This window comes from Pteropus medius, unplaced genomic scaffold, assembly GCF_902729225.1.
Source record: "Pteropus medius unplaced genomic scaffold, Ma_sr-lr_union100, whole genome shotgun sequence".
In the NCBI taxonomy this organism is placed as follows: Eukaryota; Metazoa; Chordata; class Mammalia; order Chiroptera; family Pteropodidae; genus Pteropus; species Pteropus medius.
The window spans coordinates 5,934,148-5,949,480 of NW_024343733.1; the positions used below are offsets into that span (position 1 = coordinate 5,934,148).

Here is a 15,333-nt window from a genome sequence, read left to right on the forward strand (position 1 = left end):
TTGCTTCATTGGTAGCCATTTGTAGTACCTGTAATATCAAATCAGGTCTCAGCCTTGTGGCTGGTGAATGAGCCACACAGCTGCACTTTTGTCCAAACTGCTGCTACATTTGTGTTCTATTGAAGTTATGAGCTCTGGGTATCTTTTCTGTCCCTGGGTTATATGAGGTAAAATACCTTTCAAAACCATAGGCCTCAAAGCCTGGACTCCCGTTACTGTGAAAATTCATAAAATCATCTGAGAATGACATAAAAAACCTGTGAAGTTTAAGTTTTATATGCATTGGTTAAAAACAACAACGATCCATATAAAATGAAAGTCTCATTGACTCTGTTAGAAATTTCTGGTACATTACTTCTAGACCCTTTTTAATGCCATCATACATGTATGTATAAATCATTTTTTGTAAACAGGATCATATGTTGATATCTGTCATTTTTTCTCTTTAATATAGAACCCCCAAAATATCTGTTATGTAGTTGGGTTTTTTAAAATATTAAACTACTATTATGGTTTCCTTAATGATTTGCTTTAAGTGCCATCATACATATACTTGTAATGTTGAACAGCTTTGTGAAGATGTGTTGAGTAGAGGTGTATGGGCATGAGGATGGGGATGGGAGAGAAGAGACTTTAATTTTGGTAATCCATAGTCATTTCCGAAAGCAGTGTAACCTGTGGTGGTATTTTGTTTCAGCGTATTTGTAGCCACGAAGTGCCATCTTGTCCAATATGCCTATATCCACCGACTGCAGCCAAGATAACCCGTTGTGGACACATTTTCTGTTGGGCATGCATATTGCACTATCTTTCACTGAGTGAGAAGACCTGGAGTAAATGTCCCATCTGTTACAGTTCTGTGCATAAGAAGGATCTCAAGAGGTGAGATGGAGAGATTTACTAGATTAGACCCCAGTCTGCTCACTCCTTACCTTGTTACATCTAAATGTCCATGTTACAGTGTTGTTGCCACAGAGTCTCGTCAGTATGTTGTTGGTGATACCATTACAATGCAGCTGATGAAGAGGGAGAAAGGGGTGTTGGTGGCCTTGCCCAAATCCAAATGGATGAATGTAGACCATCCTATTCATCTAGGAGGTAAGTTCAGTTAATCTTGGGGGCAGTGATCCTGGGTACACCCATTAAGGCTACTGTGAACATATTTTCCTACTATCAGAAATTTAGTCTTTGGGCAAGCAGTGTCTAGCATTTCCAAATTAGTTATAGGATTCCAGTAGGTTGGGGTATAATTTGCAGAGAATAGATTAACTCTTGGTTTCAAGTTTGGTTCAATTATATATTTTTTAAGTTTTCATTTTACAAGGCTTTGTTGAATAGTATCTGGCACTGTGCCCAGTCTTTGGGATTCTAGTCAGCCAGTTTTGGCACCTGTCATCCTAACTCGCTGGTCTAATAGAAGAGACACACTGGTAGCCGGGCAGGGTATTGAATATGATAAGTGCTTATGGTGTGGAAAGTGCAAGGGGTTGTATTCCTTTCATTTTCTGTAGACGTGAGTTTTGGATTAAAGTGGCATTTCAATTTCTGGGCAAAAGAGCTTTCTCAATAAATGGTATTGAAACAATGTACTCTTCTTACAGAAAAAAAAAATTATATTCCTATCATAACCATTCATAAAAATCAATTCCTGATGGATTGAAGAACTAAATGTAAAAACATCCAAAACTTAAACCTTTAAAAAAAATATAGGACAATATCTATATAAATCCTTAGGTATGGATGGATTTTTGAACCAGGCTGAAGCCATAGATGCTGTAAAAGTAAAGAAGGAGGGATGGAAGGAGGACAAAGTGGGTAAAGGGGGACAAATGTGTGATGACAGAAGGAGACTAAACTTCAGGTGGTGAGCACACAATAGAGTATACAGATGTTGAATTATATACACCTGAAATTTACATAATGTTATTAATCAGTGTTACCCCATTAAAGTTAATAAAAAAGAAAGATAAATTTGAAATCTGTAAAGATTCCTCAAAGTTAATAGGTGAATAAACTAGGGGAAAATTTAAACATTTAAAACTAAAGATTAGGGGGTAGGGGGGAGGTAGATGGGGTAAAAGGGGTCAAATATGTGGTGACAGAAATCTAATTACGTGGTGAACACACGATGCAATATATATATATATGCCTTATTGCTAAATTGTACACCTGAAACTTACTGGATTTTGTTAACCAGTGTCACCAAAATAACAAATAAATAAAAATAATAAAACTAAAGATTAACATCCAGAACATACAGGTGTTCTATAAAATAGATTAACAACCTAGTAGAAGAATGGACTAAACATAGGACGAACTTTTCCTGAAAAAAAGCTATCGGGATAACCTCCAAGTATCTAGAGATTTCACTTTGCTAAGAGTTAATGCAGATCAAATTGCAGGGATGGGGAAATAGGTACTCTTCTTCTTGGTGGGAATATAAATCAATACAGCCTTTGGAAAGAAGCACTTTGGTGGTGTTTAAAATATTCATAACCTTTGATCCAGCATTTATACTTAAATATCATAAAAATATAATTTGTATTGAGGCACATAATAGGACTTTTTTACCCTGAAATTGGCAATAACCTAAATGTTCCAAAAGGAACTTATTAGTACGTAATACTGTGGCATGCTATACAGAAGGTAAAAACAGAATAGATCTCTTTATTAATATTTCGAAAGATTTTAAGACTTTGAAAAATAACAAAATTTATAGTTTATCATTTTTGAAAATTTTTTTTTATGAACATGGGCATATAAATGTATAGAAAACGTTTTAAGGATGCATATTCAGATTTATAAATGGTTTTCTCTGGGCAAGTACTAGGATAGGAGAGTCTGGAAAACTTATAGGGTGTTTCAGGAGTTTCTCAAAAAATAACATTGTTTTAAACTTTTCACTCTCTTATCGGAGTTACCCCCAAAAGTTTTACTTTAGTTTGGCATCCGCTTTTTTGTCCAAGTAGTGCAGATATTTCTACATGTTACTAAATGTCTTCTCTTTAGAAAACCATTTTTCATGTCTGCAAAATTCTCTTTAATGAATATATCATCATGTCATTAACCATTTCTTTGTTATTGGACTGGTTGGTTGTAGCTTTTTTGATATTGCAGAATATTGTTTGACTAAATTTTTTACTGCATTTTTAGATTTCTTAGGATAGTGTTTTTGTATAATAGGGTCAGAGTTAGAAACTTTATATTAAGATCATTGTTTAATTATTTTTAGTAAATTATGCTGAATTATTTTATAAGCGTCACCTTAGAAAAAAAGCTGTATGCTTTGAGTGTTGTGAGCTTTGAGTGTTGCATTTTGTGATCTTGCTGGCTTTTTTGTAGATGAACAGCACAGCCAGTACTCCAAGTTGCTGCTGGCCTCTAAGGAGCAGGTGCTGCGCCGGGTGGTTCAGGAAGAGAAAATAGCGCTTGAGCAGCAGCTGGCAGAGGAGAAGCACAGCCCTGAGTCCTGCTTTATTGAGGCAGCCATCCAGGAGCTCAAGGTGAGACAATGCACTGGAAATAGACGAGATGGTGGGAGTGTTACTTTGGCTCCACGCTTAAGATAATAGCAGGGAATGGCTCAAACGGATTTGCTCTGGTCTTTGATGATGGGAGGGAAGGGCTGACCTAGTGGGTTTTCAAAAGCACTCTCTGGGGGCTTAAAAGAACGCATCAAAATGACTTATAAACCATTTGAGACACTGGAGTTTCTTTGGTTAGCTGTGTTCTTAGTTAAGCAAAGCTATAAGTTTTTGTTTTCTAGGAAAACACTTGGATTTATTTTCAGAGATGTTTTAGTGGAGAAAGTATTATGGCCTATCCAGCAGGTCCTAGAGGTATCTACTGAGGATTTTGGAGTAGCAAGAATTACCCAAATATAGAATTCCCTGTCTTATATATCCTCTATGACAGGGATTCTTAAGTGTTAACAAGCATCAGAATCACTGGTTGTTGAACTCCACCCTGAGAGATTAATTCAGTAGATGTGTGCTCGTTGGGCTCAATGATTTGCATTATAACAGGTTCCAGGGTGATTCTGATGCTGCTCATCCCCAGACCACATTTTGAGAATCACTGATCTATATTAGAACATTGACAGCCCTTTTTTATTGAGTGGCATGTGACAGGCCCTGTGCTAAGGCACTGTACTTCATTCATCTCACTTTAGGCTTCATATCCTGGTGTGATAGATACAACTACGCCCTTTCCTGGATGAGGAAATGGAATCATGGGTTAGGTAGTTTGCTTGAGAACACCTAACTAATAAGAGGTGAATTTGGTATTTGGCTTTTTGTCTAACTCCTAAATCCTCTTTGGGCAGGTTCCTGTGTATTTAATTTTTATTTTCTCTCTACAGAGCAGAGCGTTTGTTCAAATGCATTTCAGTTAGAAAAACTACATAGAAATAAAGCTGTCCAGGTTGAAGTGGGTGTTGGGCAAACCCCTGCCTCCTGCACTGGGGTTCTCTCAACGTAGTTTGTAAAAACTAGAAGACTGATTGTATGTTCTTGGCTTTCTGTTCAGGAAGCTTTTGTATAATATTGTCATATTCAGAGACTCTAAGCAGAATATATTACCCTGTTTGAGTATCTGATACTATTTTTGCTTCCTGTTTCCCTTAAAGATTGAGGATTTTAAGTACTTAAACTCTTCCCATTGGGTCTTATTGCCTTTTAACTTTTGTTCCTGTTGAGAGAGGCTGTTATAAAGCCCTTGCCCTTCAAACTAAGTTTCTGAAAACTTAGCTTTCTCTGGTCTTCTCTCTGGTGGTCTAGACTCGGGAAGAGGCTCTGTCAGGATTGGCTGAAAGCAGAGGGGAGGTCACTGGTGTCGTGGCTGCTTTGGAACAACTGGTGCTGATGGCTCCCTTGGCGAAGGAGTCCGTTTTTCAACCCAGGAAGGTTAGTGTGTCCCTTTTCCAGACTAAGTGGCTACTGTTCCTCAGATGCTGCTGTTGCGTTGCTGGGCAGTGCTGTGAGATCTGGACTTTCTTGGGAGAAGAGGGGACTATGTTTCTTTTGTGCTTATAAGTTCTTTCCCCAGGAGTATTAAATCAGTGAATGTGAAAGCTAAGGTAAGCATCCAGAGAGTTTGTTTCTTATGCCCGCCTTTGCCCGCATATATTTCCTGTTGACCTAGAATTTGTCCTTACAGGGTGTGCTAGAGTATCTGTCTGCTTTTGATGAAGAAACCACCGAAGTTTGTTCTCTGGGCTCTTCTCGTCCTCTTGGTCTCCCTCTGGTAGAGGAAGAGGAAGCAGTGTCTGAACCGGAGCCTGAGGGGTTGTCAGAGACCTGTGATGACTCGGAGTTAGCAGATGACAATCTTGGAGAGGGGACCATTTGTACTGAGTCAAGCCAGCAGGAACCCATCACCAAGCCAGGCGTCACACACCTGAGCAGCTCTCCTTGTTACTACTTTTACCAAGGTGAGGGTCCCTGAGAGGAAGAGCTGGGTTGCCACAGAGATGTTTCAGAGAGATGAACTGACTCTAAGCGGAAGGAGATATTGCCACTAGATCCTTGTGCATTTTGGCTTGGGGAGGGAGATGCAGGCCTAGCTATAAAGAAGGCCCTGTCTCAAGGGCTGGCCAAGAATACTGTGTAACAGAGGCTTTTGTCCTCAGCGGAGGATGGCCAGTACATGTTCCTGCACCCTGTGAATGTGCGCTGCCTCGTGCGGGAGTATGGTAGCCTGGAGCAGAGCCCTGAGAAGATCTCGGCAACGGTGGTGGAGATCGTTGGGTACTCCATGTCTGAGGTAAGGCCTTTTTTTGGAGATCAAGGGTTGGGGGAGCAGCATTAACCTAATGTCTTTGAGGTGGGCGTAGCCAGCCCAAGTTCGCAGACCTTCAAGGCCTTTAGGTTTTTTATTTTTAGGGCTATTTTTGTCAGTGATGGTGCCTGTGAATTTTTTTAAAAGTTAAATGGGGCTACCTTACTGTGACAGGGTTTTGTTAGTTACCGCTGCTCTGTTTCACAAGTTATTTACTGTGGTTTGGGAGTACAGATGTCTTCTACTTTCATTTAAGATGAGTTTGTTTTGTTTCTCTTTCTCCTTATTGCTTGGGAGAAATGTCCAAGAAAATGAAAAGTCCTTGGAGGCTTTAAGCTAGTTTATGTGAGCCCGAAGTGCATTTTCGGCTTAGCAATATCTGAATTTTTGCCCTTTGAGAGTTATCCCTATATTGATTACTAATTTGTTATAAGCTTCAAATTTAGACTTTTTGAGTACTATAAACTTTATCAAATATGCAAAAAAGAAAAATTTTAACTTAAATTTATGGGCTTCATTTTTTACTGTTTTAGGCCAAACTTTGTTCAGTAGAGAAACCTGCCGTATCTGACTACCTAGTTATCATTAATTCTGTCAGCGGTTCCCAGATTTTTGCCAGCATATAACTCACTTTTATCTTATTTATTCTTTCTCCTATCATGGACCCCAGAAAATCAGAAACAGCTGATCAGCTTTAGATAATTTGTTACCAGGCTCAATTCATTCATTTGTAGCACAGACCAAAAAAGTGCTTTTGGTTGCTTATCCTACCTTACTATAGGATACTTCTGTTTGGCTTTTCGAAATGGTGATAACTTTAGTACTACTCTTTGAGCCTCAGTGCTCTCTGTGAGTGTGTGTATACTGTTGCATGTCTGAGGTGGGAATCTGCCCTCAGAGTTAGGCCTGGTCTTAGTTCTGAATATTAGTCCTTTTTCCACTGTAGGATGTTCGACAGCGTCACAGATATCTCTCTCACTTGCCGCTTACCTGCGAGTTCAGCATCTGTGAACTGGCTCTGCAGCCTCCTGTGGTCTCTAAAGAAACCCTAGAGATATTCTCAGGTGAGTATGCCCCTACTTTGCTTCTCTTTATAGTGGAGTTCATGGATTCTTTTGACTAGAAACCCAATGTGGGAGGAGTTAGGAGTGGTATCAGGAGTCTCAACCTACTGATACAATCCATCCGTTCATAGTCCAGCTGGGCCCACTTATGTGGCCTTAGCTACTAGGCAGCTGGGAGGAGGATATGGCAAAGTTGTCCTGGGTCTACCTCCTCCCAACCTGACCAACCCACAGATGACATTGAGAAGAGGAAACGTCAGCGCCAGAAGAAGGCCCGGGAGGAGCGCCGTCGAGAGCGCAGGATTGAGATGGAGGAGAACAAAAAACAGGGCAAGTGTAAGTTCAAGAACTCTCATCTTTGACTAATACAGCTGTGTATCATTGTACAGAGGCTCAGTGCCCTGGCCCCGGAGCCAGACTGCTTAGGTTCATATCCCAGCTCTGCCACTTCTTTCAACTCTTAAATATGAATCGTGAGAGTATCTCTTTCATAGGCTTATTTGAGAATTAAATGAGTTAATGCAGGTCACAGTGCATAGCACATAGTAAGGAATAAGATTAAATTCATCCTTGGCATAATGGGTGAAAAACCTGGCCAGGGAAGAAATGGGAGATCTGCTGAATGCTGTCTCATGTGTTCTCTGGATGGATCATTGACTTCACCTTTGACTCTATAAAAGGGACATTTATACATAGCAAGTCTGCCAGGAGGGTCTGATAAGAGTAGAAAAACCTTGACAAACTAGGGAATGTATGCAGGAAGTTAGATTTAAGAGCTTTTTCATATCATCAAGTACAGAGTCTTTTCATCTGGTTCACCAATATAAGCTTCATGGAACTCAAAAGATTAGTGTGACATGAGGGCCTGCTTATCTTAAAAAAAATTAGGAATCGAGTCTTTGGCTAGGGAAAGGATTTAGCTATTTTGACTCCATATGGTATGATAAACAGATTTTACTTCTCCATCTGGGACAAATATATAGCTGGGGTCCCGATGCTGTGTAGCTGTTTGGCACATGTCCTAAACATTTGAGAAAACATGTTTCAGGAACAAGGGCTTTTTAACATTTGTATTATGGAAGTAATCAAACTCAAGTACATAGAACAGATGATTAACTTCTATGTTTATCATCCAGCTTCAATTATGCAATAGTTAGGACAAGGGTTTTATAGTAAAACAAAGACAGACATAAAGTGACTGTTATAAATTTGGGTTTTAAAACTTCTGTCTACATCCTTCAGACCCCTGAGGGATTCATGTTGGCTTTCTTAAAATGTTGAGCAAGATTTGAGGAAATCTGTAATTGGGTCTACCATTCTCATCTTTCCTTTGCAGACCCAGAAGTCCACATTCCGCTAGAGAATCTACAGCAGTTTCCTGCCTTCAACTCCTATACCAGCTCCTCTGATTCTGCTTTGGGTCCCACCAGCACTGAGGGCCATGGGGGTCTCTCCATTTCTCCTCTTAGCAGAAGTCCAGGTTCCCAAGCAGGTAAATAAAGTTGGAATTTAAAGAATGAAGTTGGCCACCAGCCATAGACCTTAAAACAAAGCCATTGTGTCTGAATTTACAATACTCAATTTATTTGGCATGGCGGAGTCTTTAGGTAACTAACATTACTTTGGGTAGTTTTTAACATATTTCAGAGATACATCAGATTCTTGCCATTTAATTCACCTTTCCCATTGGCTGCACTGACTGCTTTATGCCTTAGCTTCTAAAAACCTTAAAGCAGCTCATATAGAATAGTTAAACATTGATTTTTCCCTGCAGCCCTGCTGTTTTATTTCTAGTTTCAGCCTTTGAGATACATCCTTTGTATGCTTAAACATGTTTGCATTGTTTATAATAGCACAGGGGAGAAAAACAGTCTGTAAGGTCTACTGGTAGGGCAATGGCTAAATTATAGCATTTATACTATAAAATACTTTATACCTATTGAAGGAAATAGCTCTCTTCACGAACCTTTGAGTTAAGAGAAAGTTGTAAAACAAAATATGATACCATTTGTGGGTTTAGAGAAAAGCCACAAAGCATTTCATTATGGATTTATATGTCTAAATGTATAAAAAAATACTGGGATGATTATGTTCCAAACTGGTAATGGTGTTCCACTCTAGTGAGTGAGATCAGGATTGCGAGGTTGTTCAGAGGCCTTCAGCCTTAAATTTTTTTCCATATGAAATTAAACACTTAATAATTGATATCATTTTAGAGAGCTGTCATTTCTGATTTTCATTTACCTGGCAGTTATTTTGATACTTAAAATTTATCTTCTGTCAGGCATTTTAAAGAAAATGTCCAAGATCAGACTATTTACCGTTGTGATCATACGCCTATCACTGATTAGGAGCCCAAGGCTAAGGCTGAGAAACTAGGTTAGTGGCAGGGACTGGAACTGGAACCTGGATCACGAGGGCTGCATGACCATGATGCTCTTCACTTTGACTCAGAAGAGAGCTGCTATACAAGGAATACGGCAGAACATCGACTACATCATTTATGATACAGAGATTGTGTTTTCATGTACTAGCTTTGCTGAAGATTTGGGTGGGCTTTGATGTGCTTAGGCAAGAGTAGTTGGATGGTCTTAGGAATAAAAGTACTAAACAGCTCTGGCTGACTATGGAAGAGCCTGCTACTGGGAGAGTGAATAGGCCTCATCCAGCAGTGATCAGCGCAGCAGGTAGACTAATCTGTGGGAAATGTGCAACGTAAGGTTGGAAAGGATGGAGACTATTCCCGAGGGAGTATCAGGGAAAAGCTTGCTGCTTTGTGCTGGATTTTGTTGACGTGTGTTTTGGATTCTAACTGAATATTCCCAAGTCACAGACATCTGCTGGCTGGATCATAAAGGCTGACCTGATTAAATTTTATTTTTTTTACTCAGAGCTTTTTCATCTATATAAAACCAGTTTATGACAGTCCAGTACCTAGGCCTTGAGAGCCAGCCGATGTGGAGTTTTTCTAACTGGGGGAATAGATTCTGCCATATCTTTTGGTGTTACTGTAACCACTAAATTTTATCTATATACTGATCACTGGTGTGAACATTAGGCCATGTTCTTGGCTTTTTAAGAACATAGTAACGTAGAAGTTGGATCAAAGTTTGCTTTTTGAGGTGAGGTTGGTAATTATCCAGGCCTGGTTCAGAGGTGAGGTTGATAATTATCCAGACCTGGTTCAGGGTTCCTCTCTTTGGAACTTGACTCGTATAATCAGGTCTCTGGTTCCCTTTCAGACTTTCTGCTAACTCCTGTGTCACCCACTGCCAGTCAGGGCAGTCCTTCATTCTGCGTTGGGAGTCTGGAAGAAGACTCTCCTTTCCCTTCCTTTGCCCAGGTAAATCTTTTGCTTGTGAAGCAGCCCAAGGGTATTTATCATGAACTCTACTCTTTCTGAAAACTCCTTTGTTGGAGAAGGGAGACTTACAGGCTAACATTACACTGACTCAGTATAATGGAAGGTTTCCTTAAGAGGGAAGCTCATGGATTTAGTCGCAGATATTATTGTAGATGTACCAAGGAAAGAGGCCAAGAGTAGTTGAGGGAGAATCAGAGTTTTCATTATTTATCAAATCATTAGATTTCTTACCCCTTTTTCCCACTTTGGCAGATGCTGAGAGTTGGAAAAGCAAAAACAGATGTGTGGCCCAAAACTGCTCCAAAGAGAGGTGAGGACGGCCCTCCAGGTAAAGGGGGAATTTGGCTCCTTTCAGAAAGTGTAAGTCTCTTGAGTTGTTTCCAGAATTGTAACACTAGTATTTTTTAGATGAAAACAGCTTAGTTCCTCCTGCCCCTGTGGACAGTGATGGAGAGAGTGATAACTCGGACCGTGTTCCTGTGCCCAGTTTCCAGAATTCCTTCAGCCAAGCTATTGAAGCAGCCTTCATGAAACTGGACACACCACCTCCTTCAGATGCCCTCTCTGGTAAAGACAAAAAGAACTGGAGTGCTCAGCACAGGGTTGTCCTGCCCATCTGGATCCAGTGGCAGACATCACTAATCAGTCGGGCACTTTTCCCTGAGCCTTAGGGCTCACATTCTAGTGTCAACTAACATTCCATTTGGTATGTCATATGGGGCCCTTTCTGCCACCTGAGATTCATTCTTGAGGCCTGGATGTGAAATTCTGAGGAACTCTTTATCCCTTTTAAGACACAGTAGTGGAGAGTAGATTTTGGACTGAGATGCAGAAGTTGGGCTCAAAGCCCACCCCGACTCTGATATTTATGATTAGACAAGAATAACATTCATAGTGTGCTCCCTATGTGTGCCTAGCATTGTGCTGATTTTATTCTCCCATGAACCATATTCAATGGGTGTAACTCATTTTATAGATGAGGAAAAAGGTCTAGGGAGATAAAGTGACTTGCCCGAAGACAAACACATAGACTATGCAAGAATTGGTGTTTGAATCCAGGCAGTCTGATTCCAGAGCCTACACTCTTAACTGCTACTCTACGATTCTCAGTAATGAAATGGGCCAGGGGACAACGGGATGGCATTCTAAGCTAAGCTTTCTTTCTGTTTCCATTTAGAAGAGAAAGGAGGAAAGAAGAGAAAAAAACAGAAACAGAAGCTCCTGTTCAGCACCTCAGTCGTCCACACCAAGTGACACTACTGGCCCAGGCTACCTTCTCCCATCTGGTCTTTTTTTCTGTGCTTTTGTTTTGCTGCTGTAATTTTTAAGTATTTGAGTTTGAACAGATTAGCTCTGGGGGGGAGGGGGTTTCCACAACATGAGGGGGAACCAAGAAGATTTTAAATACAGTGTATTTTACAGCTTCCCGTCTTTACACCAAAATAAAGTATTGACACTCAAAAGAGATCTCTTCCTGCCAAGGTTTTTAGTTTGTTGCTAGGTTAGTCTTTTTGACCCATGTGTAATTAGTTTTTCTCAACCCAAAATAAGTTTTGAGTCCCTTCAGCATCCCTGGGAGCAGCCTAAACCAAAGTATTAAATAGCACTGTTCTGCTGTGACATCATGTGTCAGGGTGTCATGGTTTCAACACACCTATCTGTGTCTTTTAAAAAGTTGAAATTTCCTCTGTTCGGTTCTCTTAAAGAAACCAGAGGGATGGCTTTAGGATACTCTGCTTGAATTGCAGTCTTTCTTCTGACAAAAGACCAGGCTGTGGGGCCAGATCTGGGTTGCACTTGCATGTGTGATGGAGGGTTTTGCCTCTTGCATGTGGTTTCTGTTTGGCAAGGAAAGCTGTAACTGTCACGAAGGAAGCTCCGGGACCTGCCAACCTTTAGATCAAACTTATTTCAAGTGACAGTGGCCTAAGTTGTTATAAGAGCAGGAGTCCAGCACACCTGGAGGCAGAGCAGGACAGGATTGAAAGCAGTGGGGTTGCCACTGCCTCCCTGTTGTCTAGAGTAGTCTCTTGCCTTGGTTTGAGCTAAATTTGAGTGATGTGAATTCTTTCGCTGCTTAATAAAGTAACCTCTAGGTGTAATAGAATGTGATGGTAAATGGTTGCAATAAACCACCTGCACAAGCAATGTGAGCTTTCTGTTTTTTTAAAGTTCATTACAGGTCAGCTAGACATACTTCCAAAGTAACAGTTACCGTGAGCTTGAGCAATTCTTCTGTCATAGAGTAATGTCTTTCCTAGTGTCAGGTCTAAATAAAGGGATCTTGAGCTGGGCTTAGCTTTAACCTGTCCTTGTTAAAAGGTTCAGAAATCCTGGGTCAGGAACTATCCTGGGTAGATGAGGGTGTTCCAGCCTCAGGTGAAAGCGTATTAAGCAAAAATCACAAATCTGTTAAATGTATCAGACTTTGGCATCTATTTTATTACAGAGAAAACATCCTAAATATGTCATTAGTGGGTAGATCAAAAATGACTACAATCTCTTTCCCTAATTCATGTGTGTGTGGCTGCCTCACCTGCCAGGAAGGATAAAGGGAAGGGTGGAACTGCCGAAAACTGCCAGCTGCTACTTGGCTTTAGAATAATGAGATCAGATGAGGCCAGGTTTTTTCCCCTCAAGAAAAGTGCGAGAACTGCATTATTTGTCAAGTTACCTAATTAAATGCTGATAAAGAATCTCATATTTTCAAGTTTCTGTGGGTCAGTATTGAAATCAGCAGTAGATCTGTGCCAGTTCAGTTGCTGTGTCTCAGTACTTCTACTCTAAATGCCCTGGATTGCTTGGGCCCATCCTAGGGCCGGGGGTACAAAGTCTCAAGTGGGAGGCTGTGTGTCTCGTACCACATAAGGAGCCACTCCTTCCACTGAGGCCAGGTGTAGAGTGGGAAGAAACTTGGCCAAGCATGAACTGCCTCAGTATGCTAAATGCTATAGGAGCCAAATACAATTTGTTAAACCTCTCAGCCAGGTATGGGGAACAAAGGTATCTATAACTACAGAGGGTTCACAACCTTCAGAGCCACTTGACCAGGCAATGCTAGGTAAAGGTGACTTCAGTTTAAGTGAAAAGTCCTCCATTTTGAGCCAGTAACTTGCATTTGGTTGGCAGTCGTCCAGGTTGGAGAACTGTAGAAGATGCTTCTGCCTCCCAGAATGTCTTAACAAGTGGGCCCTGAGGCTCGGGCACAGTGCAGCCTGCAGAGGTTCACTCCATTGCTTCGGCAGCCTCCTCACCACCACCATCTGAAAGCTCTTCCTCACCCGACTCCTCCTCTAGGAAACAGCTTCTTGTGACAGACTTCTGGATAGCTTCCCGCTCTCCTGGAGAAAGGCAGGCAGACAGCATGGATGAAAGATGTCTTTGGGAGTGTGATCCCTTATTCAGCTGGAGTCAATGCCTAGTGGACACTGGGCTAGTGTTGCTTACCTTCATCAGTGCAGTTCTGCAACAAGATCAACAGCTGTCTCCTGTTGTACTGAATCAGGAACTTCTGACATGTTCTAATCGTACCTGGTACATGAAAGTGCTTTGTGGTCAACAGCCTGTGAAAGGTGTCTGCCTCAAAGACTGAGTTAGGGGAAAGCATTTTGTTCTTGGCAGGAACTCCCACCCATGAGTCAAGACTGAACTCTGAACCTGTTACCTACTGAAAATCAGCAGCCATACCACATGCATCCCTACCTCCCACATGTAAGGTGTTGAGAAAACATGGGTAACGGTGTCCTTTGTTCTCCAAATACGTGATGAAGGGAAGAGCTGACCACACAAGCTGGTAGAATTCCTTCCGGCATCGAAGTAGCACTATTCCAGTATAGGCATTAAGATAGCGCACTACAGGAAAGAAAAAATAGTTTTGGGAAACTTTGGATTCTCAGGAGCAGGTTAAAAACAGAGTAACTGAGAGCTTACTATGTGCCAGAGACTGTTCAAGGCAGTGGCACTTAGGATGCATTAGTAAAAACATTCCTGAAGGAAAAAAATTTTAGAGGGCAGACCTTCATTTATGAATGGGGGCCAGACAACACCCAGTGCCTTGCACAGCACTCAGAACTGGCTGATTTAGAGTTTTAAATGCTCTTCTAATTCACTAATTAATGAATGGAATGGGGGGGCGGGGGCACGGAGATCCATCTTCAGAAGAAAACTCTTGGCTGAATGAAAGATTCTACTGCATATAGGCTCGGTAGGTTCTGAATCTGGTAGCACCCAACTAGAACCTGATGTATAATTGTACCTTTGTTCATTTAATTCCCCGGGATTCCATTTCGAGCACATGGTAAAGGAGGGAACATTCTGATACTGTGGAAGGCCCTCTTCATTTGCATGCACAATTTGTTCTGTACTTTACCGGCCCTATTAAGGGCTTTTCATGAGTAATTCTGACAACAGGTTTTTTTCCCCCTGTGATGTCAACATAACCAGTCAAACAATTTACTCGGAACTGTACACGGATCCCCTCATTTAATTCTAACTATCCTATTAAAACAGTCACAATCCCCAATATACATATGTCAAATAGGTACAGGGAATTCCTGAAGTTCCATTGCCTTCTGCTATTAGCTTTCCTCCTAATCTTGGATTCGTCCAGACCCGGGGCTCGGGGTCCCAAACGCCGAAAGAGGACGATATCATACAGAGGATGGTGCACAGAGCTTGGCAGCTCCTGGGGTCGCTCGTTCCCCTTCTTAATCCTTCCTTCGACCCCTGTGCCCTCCAAATCTTGCCGTCCGCCAGGTTCCCCAGCACCCTCGCACCTGCGAAGCCGATAGAGCAGGCTGCCGAGCCGAAAGTACCGTGCACGCGGGCGATAGTGTCCCGTACGAGGCCGCCCAGCACTCGGTCATCCAGACTCAGGCGGCAGCGGGGGTCGTCAGACACCACTTCGCAGAGCAGGTACCTGTGCCGGGCAAGAGGGAGGTGAACGCGGGGCCAGAGCGGCGGGCACCAGTCAGAGGGAATTGAGGGGCCGAGCGGGTACCGCTTACCTGTGCTTGAACCGCACCATGGTGCCTTCCGCGCCCGACGCGCAACCGGATGTCAGTGTTCCTTCTGACGGCCAATGGAAAGTTAGCCTTCGCTGTCTTACAGCCACTCAGAGAGGGAGGC

At 41.8% G+C, this 15,333-nt stretch overlaps 2 protein-coding genes across 3 annotated transcripts in view; one reads left to right on the forward strand and one right to left on the reverse strand.

The window, feature by feature from the left end:
- Positions 1 to 12,354, forward strand: part of RNF10 (ring finger protein 10) — a 28,788-nt gene extending 16,434 nt beyond the window's left edge. Inside the window, exons 5-17 of one of the 2 annotated variants that reach the window (XM_039868326.1) lie at positions 698 to 882; positions 962 to 1,098; positions 3,343 to 3,503; positions 4,779 to 4,904; positions 5,158 to 5,431; positions 5,630 to 5,763; positions 6,725 to 6,842; positions 7,077 to 7,178; positions 8,179 to 8,334; positions 10,085 to 10,185; positions 10,459 to 10,534; positions 10,615 to 10,773; positions 11,384 to 12,354. In XM_039868326.1, coding sequence (XP_039724260.1) covers positions 698 to 882; positions 962 to 1,098; positions 3,343 to 3,503; positions 4,779 to 4,904; positions 5,158 to 5,431; positions 5,630 to 5,763; positions 6,725 to 6,842; positions 7,077 to 7,178; positions 8,179 to 8,334; positions 10,085 to 10,185; positions 10,459 to 10,534; positions 10,615 to 10,773; positions 11,384 to 11,460 — 1,806 coding nt within the window. In that variant the 3' untranslated portion in view covers positions 11,461 to 12,354. The remainder of the gene's footprint in view (positions 1 to 697; positions 883 to 961; positions 1,099 to 3,342; positions 3,504 to 4,778; positions 4,905 to 5,157; positions 5,432 to 5,629; positions 5,764 to 6,724; positions 6,843 to 7,076; positions 7,179 to 8,178; positions 8,335 to 10,084; positions 10,186 to 10,458; positions 10,535 to 10,614; positions 10,774 to 11,383) is intronic. The other variant, XM_039868327.1, reaches the window with a different exon arrangement.
- Positions 12,355 to 12,618: 264 nt separating this feature from the next.
- On the reverse strand, positions 12,619 to 15,309 carry POP5 (POP5 ribonuclease P/MRP subunit). The gene is made up of 5 exons (XM_039868328.1): positions 15,213 to 15,309; positions 14,982 to 15,124; positions 13,909 to 14,058; positions 13,654 to 13,737; positions 12,619 to 13,547 (listed from the first exon to the last, which is right to left on the reverse strand). Exons 1-5 carry the CDS (start codon positions 15,230 to 15,232, stop codon positions 13,432 to 13,434), a joined length of 513 nt encoding a protein of 170 aa, XP_039724262.1. The 5' UTR covers positions 15,233 to 15,309; the 3' UTR covers positions 12,619 to 13,431.
- Between the last annotated feature and the right edge of the window lie 24 nt (positions 15,310 to 15,333).

Excerpts from the sequence above, each read along its gene's own strand:
- POP5 (XM_039868328.1), bottom strand. The coding sequence starts at position 15,232 with ATGGTGCGGTTCAAGCACAG. Across the intron at positions 15,125-15,212 it reads ATGGTGCGGTTCAAGCACAG|GTACCTGCTCTGCGAAGTGG; the intron begins GTAAGCGGTACC and ends TGCCCGGCACAG. Across the intron at positions 14,059-14,981 it reads CTGCTCTATCGGCTTCGCAG|TGCGCTATCTTAATGCCTAT; the intron begins GTGCGAGGGTGC and ends TCTTTCCTGTAG.